Source organism: Petaurus breviceps, unplaced genomic scaffold (assembly GCF_028583685.1).
Source record: "Petaurus breviceps papuanus isolate PSGF00001 unplaced genomic scaffold, PetGlider_PUasm1.0 178, whole genome shotgun sequence".
Lineage (NCBI taxonomy): Eukaryota > Metazoa > Chordata > Mammalia > Diprotodontia > Petauridae > Petaurus > Petaurus breviceps.
The window spans coordinates 23,110,342-23,131,128 of record NW_027185777.1 but is presented as its reverse complement, the minus strand read 5'-3'; the positions used below and the strand labels follow the sequence as shown (position 1 = coordinate 23,131,128).

General features: G+C 39.6%; 1 protein-coding gene across 5 annotated transcripts in view; it reads right to left on the bottom strand.

Moving 5' to 3' along the window:
* ZEB1 (zinc finger E-box binding homeobox 1) overlaps positions 1 to 20,787 on the bottom strand; it is a 552,334-nt gene that overhangs the window by 27,257 nt on the left and 504,290 nt on the right. For 4 of the 5 annotated variants that reach the window (XM_069086426.1, XM_069086429.1, XM_069086427.1 and 1 more), the window contains 2 exons: positions 15,492 to 15,551; positions 6,038 to 6,199 (listed from right to left, as the gene is read on the bottom strand). In XM_069086426.1, coding sequence (XP_068942527.1) covers positions 6,038 to 6,199; positions 15,492 to 15,551 — 222 coding nt within the window. The remainder of the gene's footprint in view (positions 1 to 6,037; positions 6,200 to 15,491; positions 15,552 to 20,787) is intronic. The other variant, XM_069086431.1, reaches the window with a different exon arrangement.

The following is a 20,787-nucleotide window of genomic DNA, read 5'->3' as shown; positions in this document are numbered from 1 at the left end:
GTGTGTGTGTGTGTGTGTGTGTGTGTGTGTGTGTGTGTGTGTGTGTGAAGTGTCTCAGGCCAGATCTGAACCCAGGTCCTCCTGACTCCAGGGCCGGTGCTCTATTCACTGTGCCACCTAGATGCCCCACATTTTAATTTTATGAATGGTCTCAATCTATTAATTTTTTTTTGGCAATTCAACCTGGGCTTGTTTACCTTTGCTTGATCTATAGAAAGCCTGTTTGTTAAACAAATTAAGAGCACAAACCAGATTGTAGGAAGGTACATTTAATCTATGTAAAAACTTGTAATCATTTAGGATGTTAGTGACTCACATATAAAACACTGCTAATAATATTTAGTTTTTTGAGTTTGTTGAAGCAAGTTTGGAAGGAACTCTTCCTGAGAAAAGTTTATTAGCATCAAGGCATCCTGGATGGTGTTGGATTTGGAGTCAGGAAGGCTTATTCCCTGCTTATTTACTGCAGGGACTAAACACGCCTGCGGCCCACCATCATGCTCCTCCTCATCCTGCCCCAAACGACTGTGGGGTACATATTTCTTCCGTGTCCTTGCCCCTCTGCTTGCAAGGCTGGAGGGCAGAGCAAAGAACCCCCAAACTCTCCTTCAAAGAGGGCTGCAGACCCGGCTGGCTCTGTGTTTTCCACCGTACCCCAGACTGAACACCTTTTCTTCCCCCTCCCCAACTTCAGTTTTTTAGATTTCTTTTGTGGTCTGAGGGCAGGGGCTGCCTTTCTTTTATTTATTTGTATCCCCAGTGCTTAGCACAGTGCTTGCACAGAGCAGGCACTTAATGTTTACTGATGGATTAAAGATTCAAATCTGGACTCAGACACTTAGTAGCTCTGTGACTCTGGGCAAGTCACTTAACCTCCATGTCTCAGTTTCTCCATCTGTAAAAGGAGGATAACCCAGAGAGGTGTTGCAAGGATCAAATGGGGTAATATATTTGAACCTTAAAGCATCGTATAAATATTGGCCATTATTATTATTATTCAAAGTAACAAAGCTACATTTCTTTTAAAGTAGACATTCTCCTCCTGAATTCTGAGGGTCTCTCCTAATTCAAATTAGTAAGGTTTTAATATATTTCTTGCACACTTACTGACTTTTGGTTTGCTTCCAGATGTAAGCAAAGGAACATTTCGTTAGTTTTTTTTTTTAAACCACATTCTTTCACTGCACACTTGAGAATCATTCTTCCTATTTTATAAAAGTCACCTTGTGCTTCATGTGAAATGCTCACTATCCTTTAACACACTTCCATTTCTATTCCATTCCATATTCCAAAATTTTATTGCCCTTTAGTTTCTACTATAAACTCATTTCTTGAGAGCTGGTAAAAAGTTGTTATTTATTTACAACTCGTGGCAGTAATGCCAGAGAATAATAGTGTTGAAGTCCCAATAATTGTTGCCCTCACTACTACACAAAACATTTAATCAATGCTTTGACAGCACTGAAATCTTGAAATCTCATCAAAGCCCACAAGCTCCCAGGATTCCTAGGTCCTTGCCTCCAGCCCTCATCTCTCCCCCTCCTCACCGAGTGTTTGGATATCTCTTCCCAGATATCCCAGAGGCATCTTGAGCACAAAGATCCACAATGGGACTTCTCTTTCCCCTACATTCCCGCTTCCTCCAAACTTCTTCATCTCTACGGAGGGACCGTGGTCTCTCTCCTCCTCTGGTTCACCACCTCGGAGTGCTCCGGCAAGTCTTGCCCCCTCACCTCCAATCTAACTAGCCCACAAGCGACACCTCTCCCATCTGACCAACCACTGGTCTACTTCAGCTCTCACTGGGCCACTGCAAGCAGCCTCACACTTCAATTTAAGGATTCCGGCCTCTCCTCCCAAGCCCTCTTGCCCTCAGGAGGTCCCCACTGACGTCTGGAGAGCGACACACTAGTCAGACTGGCATTTTGAGCTCACACAGTCGGGCTTGCGGTCCGCCACGGCCTTTGGTGCGCGGGGCCACAGCGGAGACGTCCTGGGGCTGCTGGGTGGCTCTGTGCAGGCTGTCACTCATCTCTGGAATCCCCAGCTCCCTCGAATGCTCCTTCCTACAGAGACTCTTCATTGCTCTCTCTACCACACGTCTACGATGATTTGTCTGCCGGAGGTATCTTCCTTGTGGAAGGTAAGCTCCTTGAGGGCAGGCACTAGTTTTTGTATCCCCAATACTTAATATACTGCCTTACATGTCCCTGGGCACTGGGTCAGTGCTTGTATGACGGGATGGGAGAGTTCTCCAGGCACAATAATTTTAAGTTCTTTAGAGATGTACTTTTGTAGTAGCTTAGAGGGGGAAATGCATTTAAATAAAAAGGTTCACGGGATTTTAACACCAACAGTATGAAGCAGTTAGATAAGTATTTCTTTGTATCTCCTAATTTCTTTCCTAATAGTAGAAGGACGTCTGTGTGTTACACATCGCGGGAAAAAGATAACAAGTCCCAAAGTTCTGGTTAAGGCGGTGGAGTGCAAGGCTACAGAGGAGTCTAGCGCTTTCCCTAGATACTTTAGCAGAGATCTAAGAAGGGCTCTAGATTAAAAAAAATGATTGAAAATTTAAAAAAGAAACAATAAGCTTGTTCATCCCACCCAGGACTGGGCAAAAAGAATCTTTCACTGAGGCAGTGGAAGAAAGGTCCTGCCAGGAAAGACAGGCTGGAAGGCCAGCAGTGCTCTGTGGACAGCCCAGTTTGACCAGCAGCACCGATTGATGCCTGTCAGTACTTAGAGCTGAGATGAAATGGAGGAGTAAATGCCAGTGGTTGGAGCCCTGGAAACTGACATCAAGTTGTGACAAATGAAAAATCCTGAGACAGAGTTTCTGGGTAATTAATAATTTATTAATTAGGCTAGCAAATAATCAATAAATTGATAATCAGTGGTTTCAGCAACCAAGGACAAAACATATGGAGAGCCTGAAAGCTTTAAATAATCCTTGAAAGGGAATTCCCCTGACTGAAAGTCAATTCTGATTGGTGGACATTTAAGGAGGAGGTGGGCTAGCCCTCTTCAGCTCTTCTTGCTAAGATGGCCTGGTTATGAGACTCAGCCACTTCCAGCAATCTGGACAAGGGAACTGATCTCCATCTAGACCACTCTGATTGTTTTTCTCCTTCATGAGCGGAGTCACCCTAAACTTTAAAGAAGGGATATAAAGACTGGGGCTCATTTCCTCAGGGTAAGAACAGACCTAGACTGGATTGTCTACACTCTAAACATAAGTAAAGTGTCCTAGTTGGGTGGGGTCTGGGCTAAAATGGAAGAGAAAATTTCCTGAGCATTAGGGGTAATCTCAATCAGCCATGGCATTCAGAGGCTGACCTTCCACAGGAGCTGGGCCTCAATAGAGAAAAAGAGGAGAAAAGCCTAGATCCTAATTTAATAATTGTTTATTAATATAACAAAAAAAAATTTCTCTCAAAGTCCAAATGGGGCTTGACTATACCAATTCAAGAGTGTAGAAAGGGGGCAGTACCTGATCCTGGCATAATTACAAATCAGAAACGGAAGCTGATGATATGATTAAGCCAAGACAATGAACATTATGGAAAAATAGCAGAGGTCAAGAGGGGAAACCTAGAAGAAGAGAGCAACTCCACAAATATAAAAGCAGAGCCTCAAAAAAAAAAAAAAAGGCATGACCACAAGAACTACAAAAATACTAGGAAGTGAAGAGATAAAAAAATGCAAAAACAAAAACCTAGGAAAAAATTCCATGTTTTATTTCAAGATAATTGGTTTCTTTTCTAATCTTACACATTTAAAAACTTTGTGAGAAGGGTTCCAGAGAGGGCCATGACACAATTCTCAGGAATGTTGAATTCATAATCCAGCGGTTCTAGGTCATACCCCAAAATCCAGGGTTTCTTTCTGGTGGGCAGCAGAAACAAAGAACTGAAGTACCAAAGAACTATAGTCAGGTACAATACGAGTTGTCAGATTTGACTCAAAAGGGCAGAAAATCTTGCAATACGGTGTGGCAAAAGATGAAGGCTTATAGTACCAAGACTACCTTAAGACTGTAAAACTGAATTCCTGATAGAAAGACTAGAGATGAACAGAAACTCTGAAAATGTAAAGATGTTAAAGAATCAAGAAAAATCTAGATAGGGAATACATTTGAACAACTAGCTGGAGGAGGAGAAAGAGCTTATATTCTTTGGGGGAAGAAGAGACAAATGACTGCAGAATCCTAAAATAAGATAAGCAGAGGATTGGTTTTCTTCTGTGTTGACAGCGTTAGGAGAAGAAAGAAAAGGGAAGGTGAGAGATATACAGAGTAAGAAATTAGGAACAACTGGGTGAGAGTTGCCATGTCTCATATCGGGTGCTTGACACAGTTGGTGGAACTGAGAACTGATCCAGGCAGTCTGGAACTATGCCCTCCAAATGACTGAACTGTGCATACTCTTTGATTTAGTGATATCACAACTATGTCCACGTCCCAAGGAGATCAAAGAAAGAAGAAAACCCAAATGGACAAAAACATTTCTCATGGTGGCAGAGAATTGGAAATGGAGGAGGATGAGCTTGCCCATTAATAGGGGAAAGGCTGAACAGGTTGTGGTATACAAACATGATAGAATACTATTACATTGTGCAAAATATTGAAAGAGGGGCAAGAGGTGAAAGGGAGAGAATGCAGACTTGAAAATAAAATAGAATTTTAAAACCCTTATAAAAAAATGAGGGACAAAGAGGGAGAAAAGCATAAGAAGGCAGGATAGGGGAATATATACAAATAAATATGATCATGAACATGAATGAGTAACTCATTTATTAAACAGGAGGACAGCAGAATGGATTAGAAAGTATAACCCAATTTTCTGTTTACTAGAAACATGCTTGAAACAGAGATTCATTCACATAAAGTTAAAATGAGGGGCTTGAGCAAACGTAAATAATGCTTTGCTAGTAAGTGTCTGAGGCTAGATAGACTTGGCCTCATTAAGATGAATCTTCCCAAATCCAAGCCCAGTGCTCTAGCCACTGTGCCACCCAGCTGCTTCTGAACAGAACTTTAGAAAAGTTAAATATGATTGATTTCTGGTGATTATTGACTGGAAAGATGTAGGTTTTCAAATAATAAAAATTTAGAAGTAGAACAGACTTTGGCTTCGTGGCTGCACAACAGAGAAAACATATCAGGAGACAGATCAACTCTTCCAGAGTTATAATGAATATTGGGCAGAAACTGATGACAGAATTTCTGATCTTTAGGACCACAGACTGAGAGGTAGAAAGGTTCCTCCTTTTCATCTTACAAATGAGGAAACTGAGGCCAAGAGACGGAAAGTGCCCTGGCAAATACTTGTTGACTGATCAAGGCAGTAAGTAACAAAGCCAGGATTTAAACCCAGGCTCTTAGGCTCCAAATCCAGCAGGTTTTTCTACTGCCTCATGGTGCTTCCTGCTCACTTCCTTCCTGGCTTCCTCAAGTACAGGAATATTATCATGTGCAGTGCCACCATGTCAGGGGGCAGCCACCAGTTTAACTTTGCACTACTAACACTGAAAAAGAAAACATGAATAAACCTAGTTAGTATAGTATAGGCGGTTATATATATTCTCTATGTCCCAAAGTTGTGCTGAAGTCAATTAAATCAATCAGTATAGTCTTGTACACAGTAGTCTTATAATGTGTGTTCATTGGTTAAACATGTGTCATGCTCTGTTTGGGAATTCTGGGGCCACAAGACAAAAACTGTGTTTGCCCTAAAGGAGTATACTTTAGGAGATGAGAGGGAGAGAATGCAGACTTGAAAAGAAAATAGAATTTTAAAACCCCTATCATAAAAAAGTGAGGGACAAAGAGGGAGAAAAGCGTAAGAAGACAGGATAGGGGAAAGTATACTTATACTTTACTGGAGGAAAAAAACACCAAGTATACACATATGTAGGAACAAAATATATAGAGAAGCAAATACCAGGCTATTTTTTGTGGGGAGACTCTACTTGGTGGACAGAGCACTTAAGACTGTGGCACATAGGAGGAACTTAATAGCCAAGGGTCAATTACCATTTTCATCATGACCACTAGCTTCGGGGGTGCCTTGTCTCTGGTCTTCCTCGGGTGCTTCGGGATAGATAACAGCTGTATCTTCTTGTTGCAGGAATTCTTCAACATTAGGATCATGGTTTTGTTCGTTTTCTGCATCTGAGTCACATTCATCCTCTTTTACTAAAAGAAATACAGGTTTTATAAAAGAGCAAGCTCACCACCATAACCTAAAAAGAGTTTCACTACATAAGAAGAAAACTTTAATGTGTTTCTCACAAGCAAGGGGGTGTAGTGGAAAAAAGCCCTGGATCTGAAATTAGGAGAGCCTTAGGTTTGTTTTTTATTTTATTATTTTTATCCTGAGCATAAACATTTTAAAAAAAGGAGAGTGTATTTCACACACACAGAACACAGGGTATCATAAATGAAATGATGAATTTCCAATTCATACTGCTTCCTTTAAAGAGCATATAATAATTCTAAAAGTTGCTTTCAAAGCTTTCTGGCTCATCTCTGCTTCCTTCTAAATTTTCTTTTGTTCCCTTCTGTGCATTAAAAAAATTTCTATGGCCTTTTTTTAATCATCAATGTCACTATGGTTCACCTCTTCTTTCATCATCATCCCCCATCTGCCCCCATTAAAAAAAGAAAGAAAAAGAGATGATGTAATGAATAGGCATAGCCAAGTCAAGCCAAAAAGAATCCACACAGGGGACATTTCAAAAAAGCATACATCTTATTTTGTGCCCTGAGTTTATCCCTTCCGTCAGGAGGAGGATGGCATGTTTCATCATCAGTCCTCTGGGACATGTTTGGTCACTGAATTGACCATCATTATCTCTACCATGTTGCTGTCTTTGTATAAATTACTCTCCTGGTTCTGTGCTTGCTTCACTTTGCATCAGTTCATATCTCCCAGGATTCTCTGATCCCTTTTCATCTTTTCTCAAAAGCAATGCCATTCCATCCCATTTACACACCAGTCTGTTGAGCCAATCTCAATTGAGGGGGGATTCCCTCAGATTCTAGTTCATTGCTTTTATTTTCCCCCTTTAATTACTGCTTCAGAATGAAGAAGTTTGTTTTGATTGAATCCAAGCAGAGCCCTGGGTTTGAATCCTGCCTTGAACACTTATAGGCTCTGAAATAAATAGTGGGCAGATAGATCACCTAACCTCTCCAAATGTTACTATCCTCATCTGCAAAATGGGGATAAAAAGAACTTCAGTGATGACACAATGAATGTTCTATCATGTCAGCTGTTATTATCTCATGTCTTTGCCTCTTTATTTCTGGAAGAGATGTTACTGTTATTACATGGGCAGTAGTTGGTGACCTGGGCCTTGAAGGAAACTCGGGAATCTAACAGGCTCAGGTGAGGAAAGACTGTTCCAGGCCTGGGACTAAAAGGAGCACAAGCCGGAGACAGGTTGATGAGTTTAAGGAAAAAGTTTGTCTTGTAAGATGCGTCAAACGGAATAATACAAATACATCTGGAAATCTAGGGAGGACCCAGATTACGGAAAGCCTGAAGTACCAGGATGAAGAGTTTGAATTTTATTCTAGAAGCACAGGGAGCCATCGAAGGTTTCTGAGAAGAAAGTAACATTAACAATCATCTGATCAGCAGGCGTTTACCGCGTCCCTACACGTGCCAGGAACCATGTAAGGTGCTAGACAGATAAGATCTGTGCTTTCAGGAACGTTTATTCATGTAAAATTTTTTTTCTGTGTCATTCTTAACTAGGAAAACATTAACAACAGAAGCATATGAATATTAGTTTGGCAATATATGACAGCTCCACTGGAGAGGGGAGGGACTGGATGCAAGGACACCAATGAAGAGGGCCTGAGCCTGAGTGAATGGAGACGGCAGGCAGACACAGAAAGCGCTGCCAGGAATGCTGCGGCACACAGGAACCTTTCTGTCTGTCTCTGACCTCCTTGGGATATGCCCAGTAATGTGGCTGCCAGCCCAAAGGATGCTCCTTGAGATTTAAATGGTAACTTAGAGATATTATTACTCATTAATGGTGAAGACCATATCACAGAAGCAGAGCTAACAGGGCATGTCCTTCAGAGGGAGCTGATGTTAGGACATGTATAGTCTCAGAAAGAGATGTCTACATTCTCTCCTTTGTACTCTTTTAAAAAAAATTATTTTTAGTTTTCAACATTCATTTCCACAAGATTTTGAGTTACAAATTTTCTCCCCATCTTCCCCTTCCCCTCACCCCAAGATAGTGAGCTTACTGGATGCCCCTTCCCCCAATCTGCTCTCTCTTAGGTCCTCCCCCATTTCCCCCTAACTTTCTAGTAGGGCAAGATGGATTTCTGAACTCTAGTGCCTGTATATCTTATTTCCCAGTTGTGTGTAAAAAACAATTTTTTAAAACATTTGTTTTTAAAACTTTGATTTCCAGATTCTTTCCCTTCTTCCCCCCTCACTCACCCCAACTGGGAAGATAAGCAATTTAATATAGGTTGTACATGTGTGGTTACCCAAATCATTTCCATAGTAGTTATATTGTGAAAGACCAACTATATTTCCCTTCATCCTATCCCACCCCCCACTTATTCTGTTTTCTCCTTTGACCCTATCCCTTTTCAAAAATGTTTGCTTCTAACTACCCTCTCCCCCAATATGCCCTCCTTTCTATCATCCCCCCTCTTATACCCTTCCCCTCTACTTTCCTGTGGGGTAAGATACCCAATTGAGTGTGTATGTTATTCCCTCCTTAAGCAAAACTCTATGAGAGTAAGGTTGACCCATTCCCTTTCACCTCCTGTTCTTCTCCTCCATTGTAACGGTTTTCTTTTGCTTCTTTTATATGAGATAATTTACCCTATTCTAGCCCTCCTTTTCTCCTTATATTCCTCTCTCACCTCTTAGTTTTATTTTTTTAGATATCATCCCTTCATATTAAACTCATCCTGTGCCCTCTATGTATACATGTACACACATATACACACACACACGCACATATATATACTTATGCACACATATACCCTCCTATACATACATATATATGCATATATATATATTTCCTTCAACTATGCTCATACTGAGAAAAGTCTTATGAGTTACAATTATCATTTTTCCATGGAAAAATGTAAATAGTTCAACTTTAATAAGTTCCTTATGATTTTTTTCCTGTTTACCTTCTCATGCTTCTTGTATTTGAATGTCAAATTTTCTGTTCACAGCTTTTTTTTCTCATTAAGAATGCTTCAAAATTCTCTATTTCATTGAATGACGATATTTCCCCCTATATCATTATACTCAGTTTTGCTGAGTAGGTGATTCTTGGTTTTAGTCCTAGCTCCTTTGACCTCTGGAATATCATATTCCAAGCCCTTTGATCCCTTAATATAGAAGCTACTAGATCTTGTGCTATCCTGATTGTGTTTCTATAATACACAAATTCTTTCTTGCTGTTTATAATATTTTCTCCTTAACCTGGGAACTCTGGAATTTGGCTATAATATTCTTAGGAGTTTTCTTTTTGGGATCTTTTTCAAGAAGTGATTGGTGAATTCCTTCCATTTCTATTTTGCCCTCTGGTTCTAGAATATCAGGGCAATTTTGCTGGATAATTTCTTGAAAAATGATGTCTAGGTTCTTTTATTTTTATCATGGCTTTCAGGTAGTCCAATAATTTTTAAATTATCTTCCCTGGATCTATTTTCCAGGTCAGTGGTTTTTCCAGTGAGATATTTCACAATGCCTTCTATTTTTTAATTTGTTTGGATTTCTTTTATAGCATCTAATAAAATGATTTTCTTGCATCATTCTCATTTATCTTCCCAATTTTTCCTTCACTTCTCTTACTTGATTTTCAAAATTCTTCCTGAGCTGTGGCCTGTGACCAGTTCATATTTTCCTGGAAGCTTTTGATGCAGAAGTTTTGACTTTGTTGTCTTCTTCTGGTTCCATGTTTTGATTCTCTTTGTCCCCAAAAAAGGCTTCTATCCGTCTGTGCTTCCTCTGTTTGCTTACCTTGCCAGCCAATTACTTGACTTTTGAGTTCTTTGCCACAGTAGAACTCTTCTTCCAGAGTGAAGAAAGATGTGTCCCAAATTCCTGGGGTTTTTGTAGTTTCTGACAGAGCTGTTGTCAGAGCTATGCTATGAGGAGGGCACCCTCTCTACAGCCACCACAAGCTCTGGCACACTAGCGTTCCTCACCCCAGCACCATCACCCAAGATTGCAATCCAGATCCAAGGAGGTCAAAGCAAGAGAGATTACTCTCTGAATGGTTGCTTGGTCCCACTACAATCTGCAGGCCAGGAGCTCTGTAGACAGCCATGCAGCAGCAGTTGTAGCCCTGTGCTGCCCACCACCTCACCCTGGGGGGCAGGGGCTGGACCACCTTCTTCTCTCACCCAGTTCCAATAGAGTTCCCTATTAACCTTTTACTTTCTCTTTGGCATTTATGGGTTGAGAAGTCTGGAAACTGCCACAGGTGCCAGTGATTCACTCTCCTGAAGTCTGCTCTGGCTGGTCTGTTCTGCTGGTCCAGCCTGCCCCTGGTCTGGGCCTATGTGGCTCACACAGTACTGCACCTGTCTGGTGCGATAAACCCTTCCTGTCGGCTTGCCTTCGGCGGCAGATTTGTTTTTCTCTGTCACTTTGTGGGTTCTGTAACTCTAAAATTTGTTTAGAGTCATTTTTCTACAGGTATTTGGAGGTGGTTGGAGCAGGAGTTTAAGCAAGTTCCTGCTTTTACTCTGCCATCTTGGCTCCACCCTCCTTTTCACTCTTTAAGAATGTTTGAGCCCCTAGCTACTGAGCCTGATTTCAAAGTGAGATTAGCAATATGGCATAGCTCACTGGTAACACGACAAAATAAATTAAACAATGACAAACTAAACTCAATTGAAAAATTAAAATTTAACAAAAATTAAAATTCAATTTTATGCAGCATACAATGTTTAAAAATTCTATGTAAAAAAGTTAAATTTTCAGGTCATAAGGCAGATGAAAACTTAAATATTCAAATTAAGACATGCCAAAACTCTGACCTGACAACATTATGTCCTGTCACAATAATTATGGTGGTGACACATTAGAAAGGATAGTTAGAAAATAGAAAAGAATTCACTTAGTGTGATTACAATGATTTTTTTTTTTACCATTTACATTCTCTTTCCTATCATTGCAAATGAAAAGTCTTAACTTCCTGCTTTTCTTATTCACAAACTTTGAAGATTTGAGATAGTTATTAACTGTATATATAAAAAAGAAAGAGATGCCTTGAAATAATCCTTGAGAAGCTTTTTCTCTCACAGAGCAGTCAGTACTAAGGCTCTGTTAGTTATTAAAAGAATGAAAAGAGAAATCAGTTACAAGGAAAAATTGATTCCAAGCTAAAAAAAATGACAGTATCTGTACAGTTTTTTTTATTTTTTTCTATCAGCGTGTAATTTCCTTAAAGTAAAAGACTGAAACAAAATGAATAATTTAAAAACTTTAACTACCGAAAAGTCTAAATTTCTAATCTTCCTTTTTAACTTTAAACATATACATGGTTGATTACCATGAGAATTCTTCACCACCTCCTACTTGTGGATCTGTTTGGGAGGATAATGTTATGGTGAAAACAACAAATTTCAGCAGATCTGACAGTCTATGCAAGATGCTTTCCATGTGGGATTCTTAGAGGGATGTTTATGTGGTTTACATAAGAGTCTTACTTGGTGGATAAAGCTTGGAGTCTGGAAAATCTGGGTTCAAACTCCATCAAAGATATTATTCAAGTTACCCAAGGGAAGTCATTTAATCTCTAAGCATCTAAGGCAACTTCTGCGCCTCAGAGGCCGTATAGTGACTGGAGTAAGGAAAATCTTGTTTCAAACCCTGCTGAAGACACTTGGGCAAGTCACTTAACCTTTTTGGTGTTTAAGTAGATATCTCCTGAGGTCCAGCCTCCCAGCTCTAGGTCTCAGAGCTCATGACTGTATAACCAAAGTCACAGATGGTTTGGGAGTTGTTCTGCTTGGGTGGAGAGTTTCTAATATTGTCACTTCTCCACACTGTTGAAATCACAGGACCTAACAATGATTTGCCAAATTTATACTGTCTTTAGAACTAGGAACAAAAGGGGAAAATTCATTCTTGCAACAGAAGAGAAGGGGAAATACAATAATCTTCAGAGTTCTGAATGCTCTGCTCAGTAGCTTCTGCCTGATGCAATTCTGGTTACTGAGGTTTTGGGTATCAGAAAGGAATTTCCTTAGGAAAAACAGTAATAAAAACTATTCATTTGACCTTCATTAAAACTAGTGTTTGATTAATAACAAATACCCCATTTAAATATTTTATATAAGCTGTAGCATGATAAATATTTGTTAGCAACTATTTGCCTGAATACATTATTTATACAGGTTACACATAACGCAGCTAAATATATTGTATCAAAGCTTCTGCTGTAGGCACAGTAAATTACCATCCTACAGTCCATCTTCAGTTATTAATTTGGAGCTTATCTTTAATAAGACAGCAAAGCTTTACCATTAGTTTCACAGTGTGAAATTACAAGTATGACACTACCAGTATTTATTAGAAGTGAAAATCTATTTATGACAATTATCACATAAGACTATCTTCACTTTACATAACATGAAAAAATTTATAAGGGTCCTTGGTTTATTGCTAAATATTAATCTTGAGAAAAAAATCTGTGAATGTTAAACTACAGATGAGTGGAAGAAAAAAACCCCATAATTAAAACATTATGATGGAAAAAGGTTTTGTAGTTCTGATGACTGAATGCAAATGTCTATGGCACTGTGGTGCAATATAAAATAGATAGATTTGGAGCCAGAGAATCTGCTTGAATCCTGATGCTGCCACTCAGGTCCCTACTTTGCTGGTTGGCACAGCTCCCAGCAAAACCATATTCCACCTGCGTCCAAGACTTCGTCCCCTCTCCCACCATCTTTTTAAGACAAACTGCAGCCTAACCATGCCATTCCCTTTCGATACTTACAAAGCTGATTTTTTAAAACCCAAGTATAAACATTTACATTTATCCATGGTGAAATGTAGCTTATTAATAAATTCAGTCCAATATTGTTTTTGGATCCTGCCAACTTGTGTGGTAGCCATCCTTCTCAGCTTTGCATTATCTGCAAAACTGATAAAAATGTGGAACAGCACATGGCCAAGCAGAGCTCTTGGAGGGATCCACTGAAGACCTCCCACCACTGAACCATTAATGACTGATTATTCTTCAACGCCAACCATTTCAGCAGCTCTAAATTAATTAAATTGCACTGTCACCTATCCTATAGGCATCCATCTTTTCCATAAGAATACTATGAGACACTCTATCAAATACCTTGCTAAAATACAGGTAAACCATATATCTATAGGAATCTCCTGATTTATTGGTTTAGTAACTTTCTCTGGGGGAAAAAGGAGAGAATCAAAGAAGAGCCAGGACTGCTTCAGTATTGTTCAGACCTTGTTTTGCTGGTTTCCTCTCCTGAGGAGAAGGCCCTTAGAACAAACTGGCTAAGAGTGAGACTGGAAAAGAGCCTCTCTTCCTGCTCTTCATGCACTTGGCCTAGGTGAACTACATTCTCAGGTTCTAGAGAATGGGAGAGGGACTGCAGAACTAGACAGGGTATACAGCCCCAGTTTTCAAAGTGGAACCTGCCACTGAGTTTATTCAATTTGTGAGGAAGTCTGAAGACCCAGTGAGAGATTTTTGTATTGTCTACAATCCTTTGGCCTTTCTAATTCCTTCATCCTAAGTCATATTTACAACTTCTTATTTGCTTTTCTCCCCTGTGCCCGTCTTTGCACTGAAGTTACTGAGTGTGTCAAAGTATATGCTGATTTATTTTGGACAGTATTTCTGAGTTCTTTGTGGATTCCTTCAACAACGGATATTGACACGTAAACTGCAACAATCATCAAAATGGAGTTTTTCTAAATTCTTATCATTAACACTGCAATGACAGATGACCAAGTGTCCCATGAAATAGGTTCTTGTTAACTCTGGGTTGTGCTTCTTCAAAGACAATCTCTGAACCAACCCTCCATTTAGCTGCAATCTACTTCTGTCTTCTGTTTTCAGTTTATGGTGAGACTGTACAAATTGAAAGGATTCAGTTCCTCTAGTACTTGTGGGTCACTGGACAAGGACCCTACTTTTAACGTATTAATAGTTAACTATGTATAGGCCATTTTAACACTGTGTGATTGTTGCCATCCTTTGCTCCCCTTTCCAGCGCTCTCCTGTTGTCACTGTAGAAGCAGAAAATGGCCTCACATGACCAAGGATCACTGTGCACTTTTCTTTGTTTCCTATGTTACCATGGCCAAAGAATTCATCACCAAGTGGTCAGCCTATTGGTAATGATGCATCCTTCTGTAGTTGGAGGGCAGTCTCTGGAAATCACCCTGCTGCCCTACTTGGAAGCCTTCTAGCACGGAAGGACATGGAAGAACATGCCACAGCCTGCCTTCCTCTGGCACAGCCTTTGAGAGTTAAGGGTCACCTCAATGCCACCCTAAAATTACTTCATGCTACCATTAGATTAAATAAGAGAATGTATGTAAAATCCTTTGTAAGTTATATAATTGTGAGTCATCGTTATCCTTACTGGAATGCAGAAAACACTGAACACATGTTTGTGGATTGATTCCTGTCACTTATTTCTAAATTTGATTTTCCCCCCATTTTTTGCTGCTTGGGTCAATATAATCTAAACTTACTGTAAAAGAGTAGACTAAAGACACGTAAAGAATGCTTTTGATTCTTAAAAACACGTTTTCTTATTTATTTCAATAAGATCATATAAGCCCTCTTCAATTAGAGAATGAAAATAAAAGCTTTGTGATTTTTTTCTTTGTTCATTTTAGGTGTGGTATCCAGAGATTATTTCCAAATTTGCATCCAGCTTTCAGAATATCCAGCCTCGGCCTATTCTCCCTTCTGCCACCTGTTTTGCAGGTTACTATACTATTCATCAACACTTAAACTAAAGGGTAACTTAACTGGGGGGGGGAAACTCAAAGTAATCTTTACTTTTTAAAGAACAACTGGTAAAGTATTTGGAAGAGGAAAGTGAAACAAGTCCATAACTCTATTTCTGGATTGTCTGTGAATTTCAGTTGTTCAGTATTTCATATTTAAAAAACAGACTGTGCCTTTACAGAATTCAAAGGGCTATAGAGATAATGAGTGCAATTTGGGAGAATACTTAATACACCAGCAGCTTAATTTTGTGGTGTAGTTACTGTTCACAAAGGGAAACTTAGGTTCCTGGATATGAAGTGACTTGTCTAAACCAAGGGCATAAGTTAGGTCTTAAGCCCAGGTCTTCTGGCTCCTGGTCTGGCATTCCTTTTCACTACGCCATCCTGAATATCTGGGGACTAAAAGAGACAGAAACTTGACACAAAAGACCCCAAACTTCCAGCACAGATCTACTGCAATCAAGGCAATCAGAAAAATACCTGCACATCCAGCTTCATCTGCCTGAGCTTCAGGCCCCAGGATTTCTTTTCCTTCCTTTCCTGTTAAAAAACATATTCCAAAGAACAAAGAATTAAAACAGAATCATTGTCTTGTTTATGTAGTCAGTCAATAAACACAAGGCGATGAAGCCCATGCCAGGCCAGCTGGTGGCACTGTTAGAGAGGCGGGTCAGGGAGGAAATATCTGGGTATCAAGCAACTGGAAGGTATCCACATTTCCAACATAGGCTTATCTAGTAATTTTGTTGACTGAGTGATTTAAACCTAAACTGTACATTAATGAAATCACAAAGCTCCAAGATTTTATGTGCCCAATTTGATTTCGATAGGGTTGTTGGTGGTATTTTCCTAGTCAAGATGGTTAATGTGGGGAAAGGTGAAAACTGAAGAATAATTGGTGTCGGCTAAGCTGTGAAGAGTTAAAAGCTCTCAGTCACTAAATATTTAACCAGCACCTACTATGTGCCAGGCACTGTCCTAAGGGCTGGGAATACAAAGAAAGACAAAATATAGTCCCCACCTCAAGGAGCTCAGAGCCACCGGGGAGCACACAGAAACAGCTGTGTACAGACAAGATACAGACAGGATAAAGTGGCGGTGACCAACAGGAGCAGGGCACAACCTAGAGTGCCACAGCACAGCTAGCCACGCTGACCCCTCTTCTATCTTTTGTTGTGTACCTTTCACAGCAAGATGAACAAGAAGAAAAAAATTAAAATAAATCAAATGAGCATCTGGAATTAAGTTAGCTTGTGGCGGCTCTAAAGAAGAATAAACCTCAAGTACTTTCAAAGAATCTATAATCCAGATGGAAAGATAAACTAAAGAATCATTAAATATGGGAAACTGACTAGAAGTAGATTAGCCTTCTTGAAGGGCTTGGGAAGAACTATACCTCCTAGAAGGCCACTGAAAAGTCTGTTTTCAAGAAAAGATCCCTTGTTTATTATTGAAAATAATTTTGTTGAAATTAATTCAACAAATCACTACTAGGTAAGAGGTGTAAAACATTTAAAAAAGTAGAGTGAGCTTTAAATTATATTGTAAAACATGACCTATACTTATCTATGCAAACAGACTTCGAACTTTTCTCTTTTCCCAATGTAAAAAAGTATGTTCAACTGTACATTATATATCAGATCACTTTCCTTTTCATTTCTACTCATTTTTAACTGAAATTCTGAGAGACCTATACAACAGGTGTCTCAAAAGTAAGGTATATGTATTTTAAGAGGTTTAACGGACATAAGCCTGAGAGTTTCTGGCTGAACCACATGAATCCCTTATGGCAGTGTTCCAATACTAGTATGTCTATAAATTTTATTTTCCTTCTTTAAAATGACATAAAACCTATGTTTCATCACATGAAATATAAATGTACTCTATAAAGTACATATATATCACATAATGCATATAATATACAAAGTATAAATATTTCTACTTTTATGAGATCCCTATTTCAAGAATGGCACAAAATTAGAGAATATTAGTGCTAGAAGGGACCTTAGAGTTCATCTTGTCTGACCCTGTCATTAAAGAGATGGGGAAACTGAGGTACAGTTCAATGAAAATTTGATTTTGGTTCAAGATTCCACTTAAAGACTAGAACTACTTTATACAGTTTGATTATGTTTTAATATTTCAACAGCACACGATGTCTTCAGTTTTATTTAGAGTCTATTCAATATTAAAAGTCTATGAAGGTGAAGTCTTGCTAGTCTAACGCAGAGCTGAATGATGCCAGTTTTCCTAATGATGAGTTTACTGCTTCTGTCTGGGTCTTTAGAAAACTAATCAGCAGAGGTAATACAGCCCCATTAAGTTCAGCAATGCAAAGTCCCATTGCTTTATGAGTCTTTGGCTCATCTAAATACTTAGTGTTCAAGCATCCACACAGCCAAGAGTTGTTGTTCACTGGCCAGGTGGTCTACTGAGCAAATCTTGGGAGGGGGGAAATAAAGGGAAGGAGAGGGGAGGAAGGGAGCAACAGGAGAGAAAGGAAGAGGGAAAGGGAGACAAAGTGCTAATCTCTTTTCACTTTCTCTATTCTCAGGTGCTATAAGTTATACCAGTAAAGAGATCAAGACATTTTCTACTGTTGTTTCAAAATTCTCAAGGAGGAAATGGGTTCTTATTTAATTTATTTTTGCTACCATCAGGTCGTCTTATCTCTGAGCTCTAAGAATTATCAGCATTCATGGACACAGAGGCATTTTCCATTTGTGAAACAGTAGATAGAACAACTGGGCTTTGAGTCCAGAGGATGTATGTTCAAGTCCTCCTCGAGACACTTCTCAGTTGTGTGTCCCTGGACAAGTCACTTAAGTTCTATGGACTCAAGTTTCCTCTTCTGTAAAATGGGACTAAAAAAGGCACCTACTTCATAGTGTTGTTGTGGGGATCAAATGAGATAATATATGCATGTAAAACCCCCTGCAAACCTTAAAGAACTACAGAAATGTTAGATATAATCATTAGGTAAGAAAAAGATTTCTACAAGTAAAAACCTTGACTTTTCTTTTGACTGTATACTAATATACTGTTTTCCTTTAATAGTTTGATGAGTAGGAAAAGAACCACTCTCCGAGAAGCCTTAGTTTCCCTGTGAAGTTCAAAACAGTGACAGTATTTTAGGCTACTGGCCATCCTATTTAATATGCAGTCTTTTCTTCACAAAAGTCCTACTTCAATACCTCACTGTGGAGTGCAGGTGACCCTAGGCTCATGAAGTCTATGTCAGCTGGGTGAAGTGGTGGCAGGTTCTTCTAAATCAGAAGGGCCTTGAGTATATTCCTGGTGACAGAATGCCTACTGTCTAAGGACCTGCCTAACAAAGTTTGGAAAAATTTATCACCAACCACTAGATGAATGCCTGGGCCATGGTAACCCATGAAATAAGGGAAAATACAAACTGGTTCATTAGTCCTATGTACCCCCTACCCTGTTTTGCTTCCATAAGGATGCTGGCAAAGTGGGAAAAGATCAGGAGTCACACAGAATCACAGAGTTTTAGGCTCTCTATATGCATTTACTCATGGCATTGTCTATGTGACATTTCTGACCAGCAGTCAACAAGTTGATATGGAAGAACTGAACCAAATCAACCTTAACATTCTTGCTATAAATGAGGACAGAAGACATAAATGCAAGTTATAACCTAAATGGAAGGAGAACACACAAGTGCCCTTTGGAAAGGTAAATAAAGGAGTGGGTTTCATTATGTGACCAAAGACAATCAGAAACATAATTTTATGGGTCATTTGTTCATCTCATATTACAGTGTTCATTAGCAGTTCTCATTATGATCATGACCTCAAAGACTGAAGATAACTACAGATCAGACACCATTGCAGAAGATAAACAGGTTAGATAAATTCTTGGAAGAACTTGGTCCCAAGCTATGAAATACACTGCTACTTGATTACATTAAAGTAGAGGTGGTAAGATACACACAATGAAGGATAATGAAAAATGAGGAAGCACAGCTATTGAAACTTGTGGAGGCTGAGCTAATTAAACACCATTCAATTCTTATATGGGAATGAAGTCCTTCCAACTGAGATTCTGGGATATTCAAAAGCCTCATACTTATTTATTGTGAATATTTTCTATAAGGAAGTTAGAAGGCGGGGCAGAGCCAAGATGGTGGAGTGGAAGCACAAACTTGGCGTGAGCTCCCACTCTAATCACTTCCAATACATGTAAAAAAAATGACTCTAAACAAATTTTAGAGCTACAGAACCCATAAAGTGACAGAGAGAAACAAATCTCCTGCTGAAGTCAGCCTTGCAGGCGGATAGGAAGGGTCTATAGCTCTGAGCTGGAAGCCGAGTGCAGTCCTGCGTGAGCTGCATGGTTCCAGTCCCAAGGTGGCCCTGACCAGCAGTGGCTAGAGGAGACTTCAGAGAGTGAATCACCAGCAGCTGTGGCAGTTTCCAGCCTTTTCAACCCATAAATGCCAAAGACAAGGTAAGAGGTCAGTGTGGACTCTGTTGGAACGGGGCGGGACAGAAGACCATGGTCCAGCCTCTACCCCTGGGGCGAGAAGTGGAGGAGAGGCCGCATCTGTGCCCCATGGCTGCCTCAGGAGCTCCTGGCCTGCAGATCATAGGGAGACCAAGTGACCATTCACAGGGTAATTACTCTTGCTTTAACCTGCTTGGATCTGGATTGCAGCCTTGAGTGGGGGTCCTCGGGTATGAGGCCAGTGAGCCAGAGCTTGTGGGGGCTATAGAGAGGGCACCCCCCTAATAGCTCTGGCAACTGCAAAAACCCCAGCAATTTGGGACAAAGCTCTCTCCATTCTGGAAGCAGAGTCCTACCATGGCAAAGAGCTCAAAAGTCAAGCAATTGGCTGGCAATATGAGCAAGCAGAGGAAGTACAGACCATAGAATCCTTTTCTGGGGACAAAAAGGATCAAGGTATGCAGCAGGAGGAAGACAGTCAAATCAGAACTCCTGCACCAAAAACTGCCAAGAAAAATATGAATTGGTTACAGGCCATGGAAGAACTCAGGAAGGATTTTGAAAATCAAGTAAGAGAACAGGAGGAAAAATTGGGAAGAGAAATGAGAATGATGCAAGAAAATCATGAAAAGTGAGTCAACAGCCTACCAAAGAGACCCAAAAACACACTGAAGAAAATAATACCTTAAAAAACAGACTAACTCAAATGGCAAAAGAGGCCCAAAAAGCTAGTAAGAAGAAGAATGCCTTAAAAATCCGAATTGACCAGATGGAAAAGGAATTTCAAAATCTCACTGAAGAGAATGACTCCTTCAAAACTAGATTGGAGCAATTAGAAGCTAATGATTTTATAAGAAATCAAGATACTATAAGACAGATCCAAACAAATGAAAAAAAAACAGATATAAGACAGATCCAAACAAATGAAAAAAAAGTAGAAGGCAATGTGAAATATCTCACTGGAAAAACCACTGACTTGGGGAGATAATTTAAAAATTACTGGACTACCTGAAAGCCATGATAAAAAAAGAGCCTAGACACCATCTTTCAAGAAATTTTCAAGCAAAATTGCCCTGATATTCTAGAACCAGAGGGCAAAATAGAAATGGAAAGAATTCACCGATCACTTCTTGAAAAAGATCCCAAAAAGAAAACTCCTAAGAATATTATAGCCAAGTTCCAGAGTTCCCAGGTCAAGGAGAAAATACTGTAATCAGTCAAGAAGAAAGAATTTGAGTATTATAGAAACATAATCAGGATAACACAAGACCTAGCAGCTTCTACATTAAGGGATCAAAGGGCTTGGAAT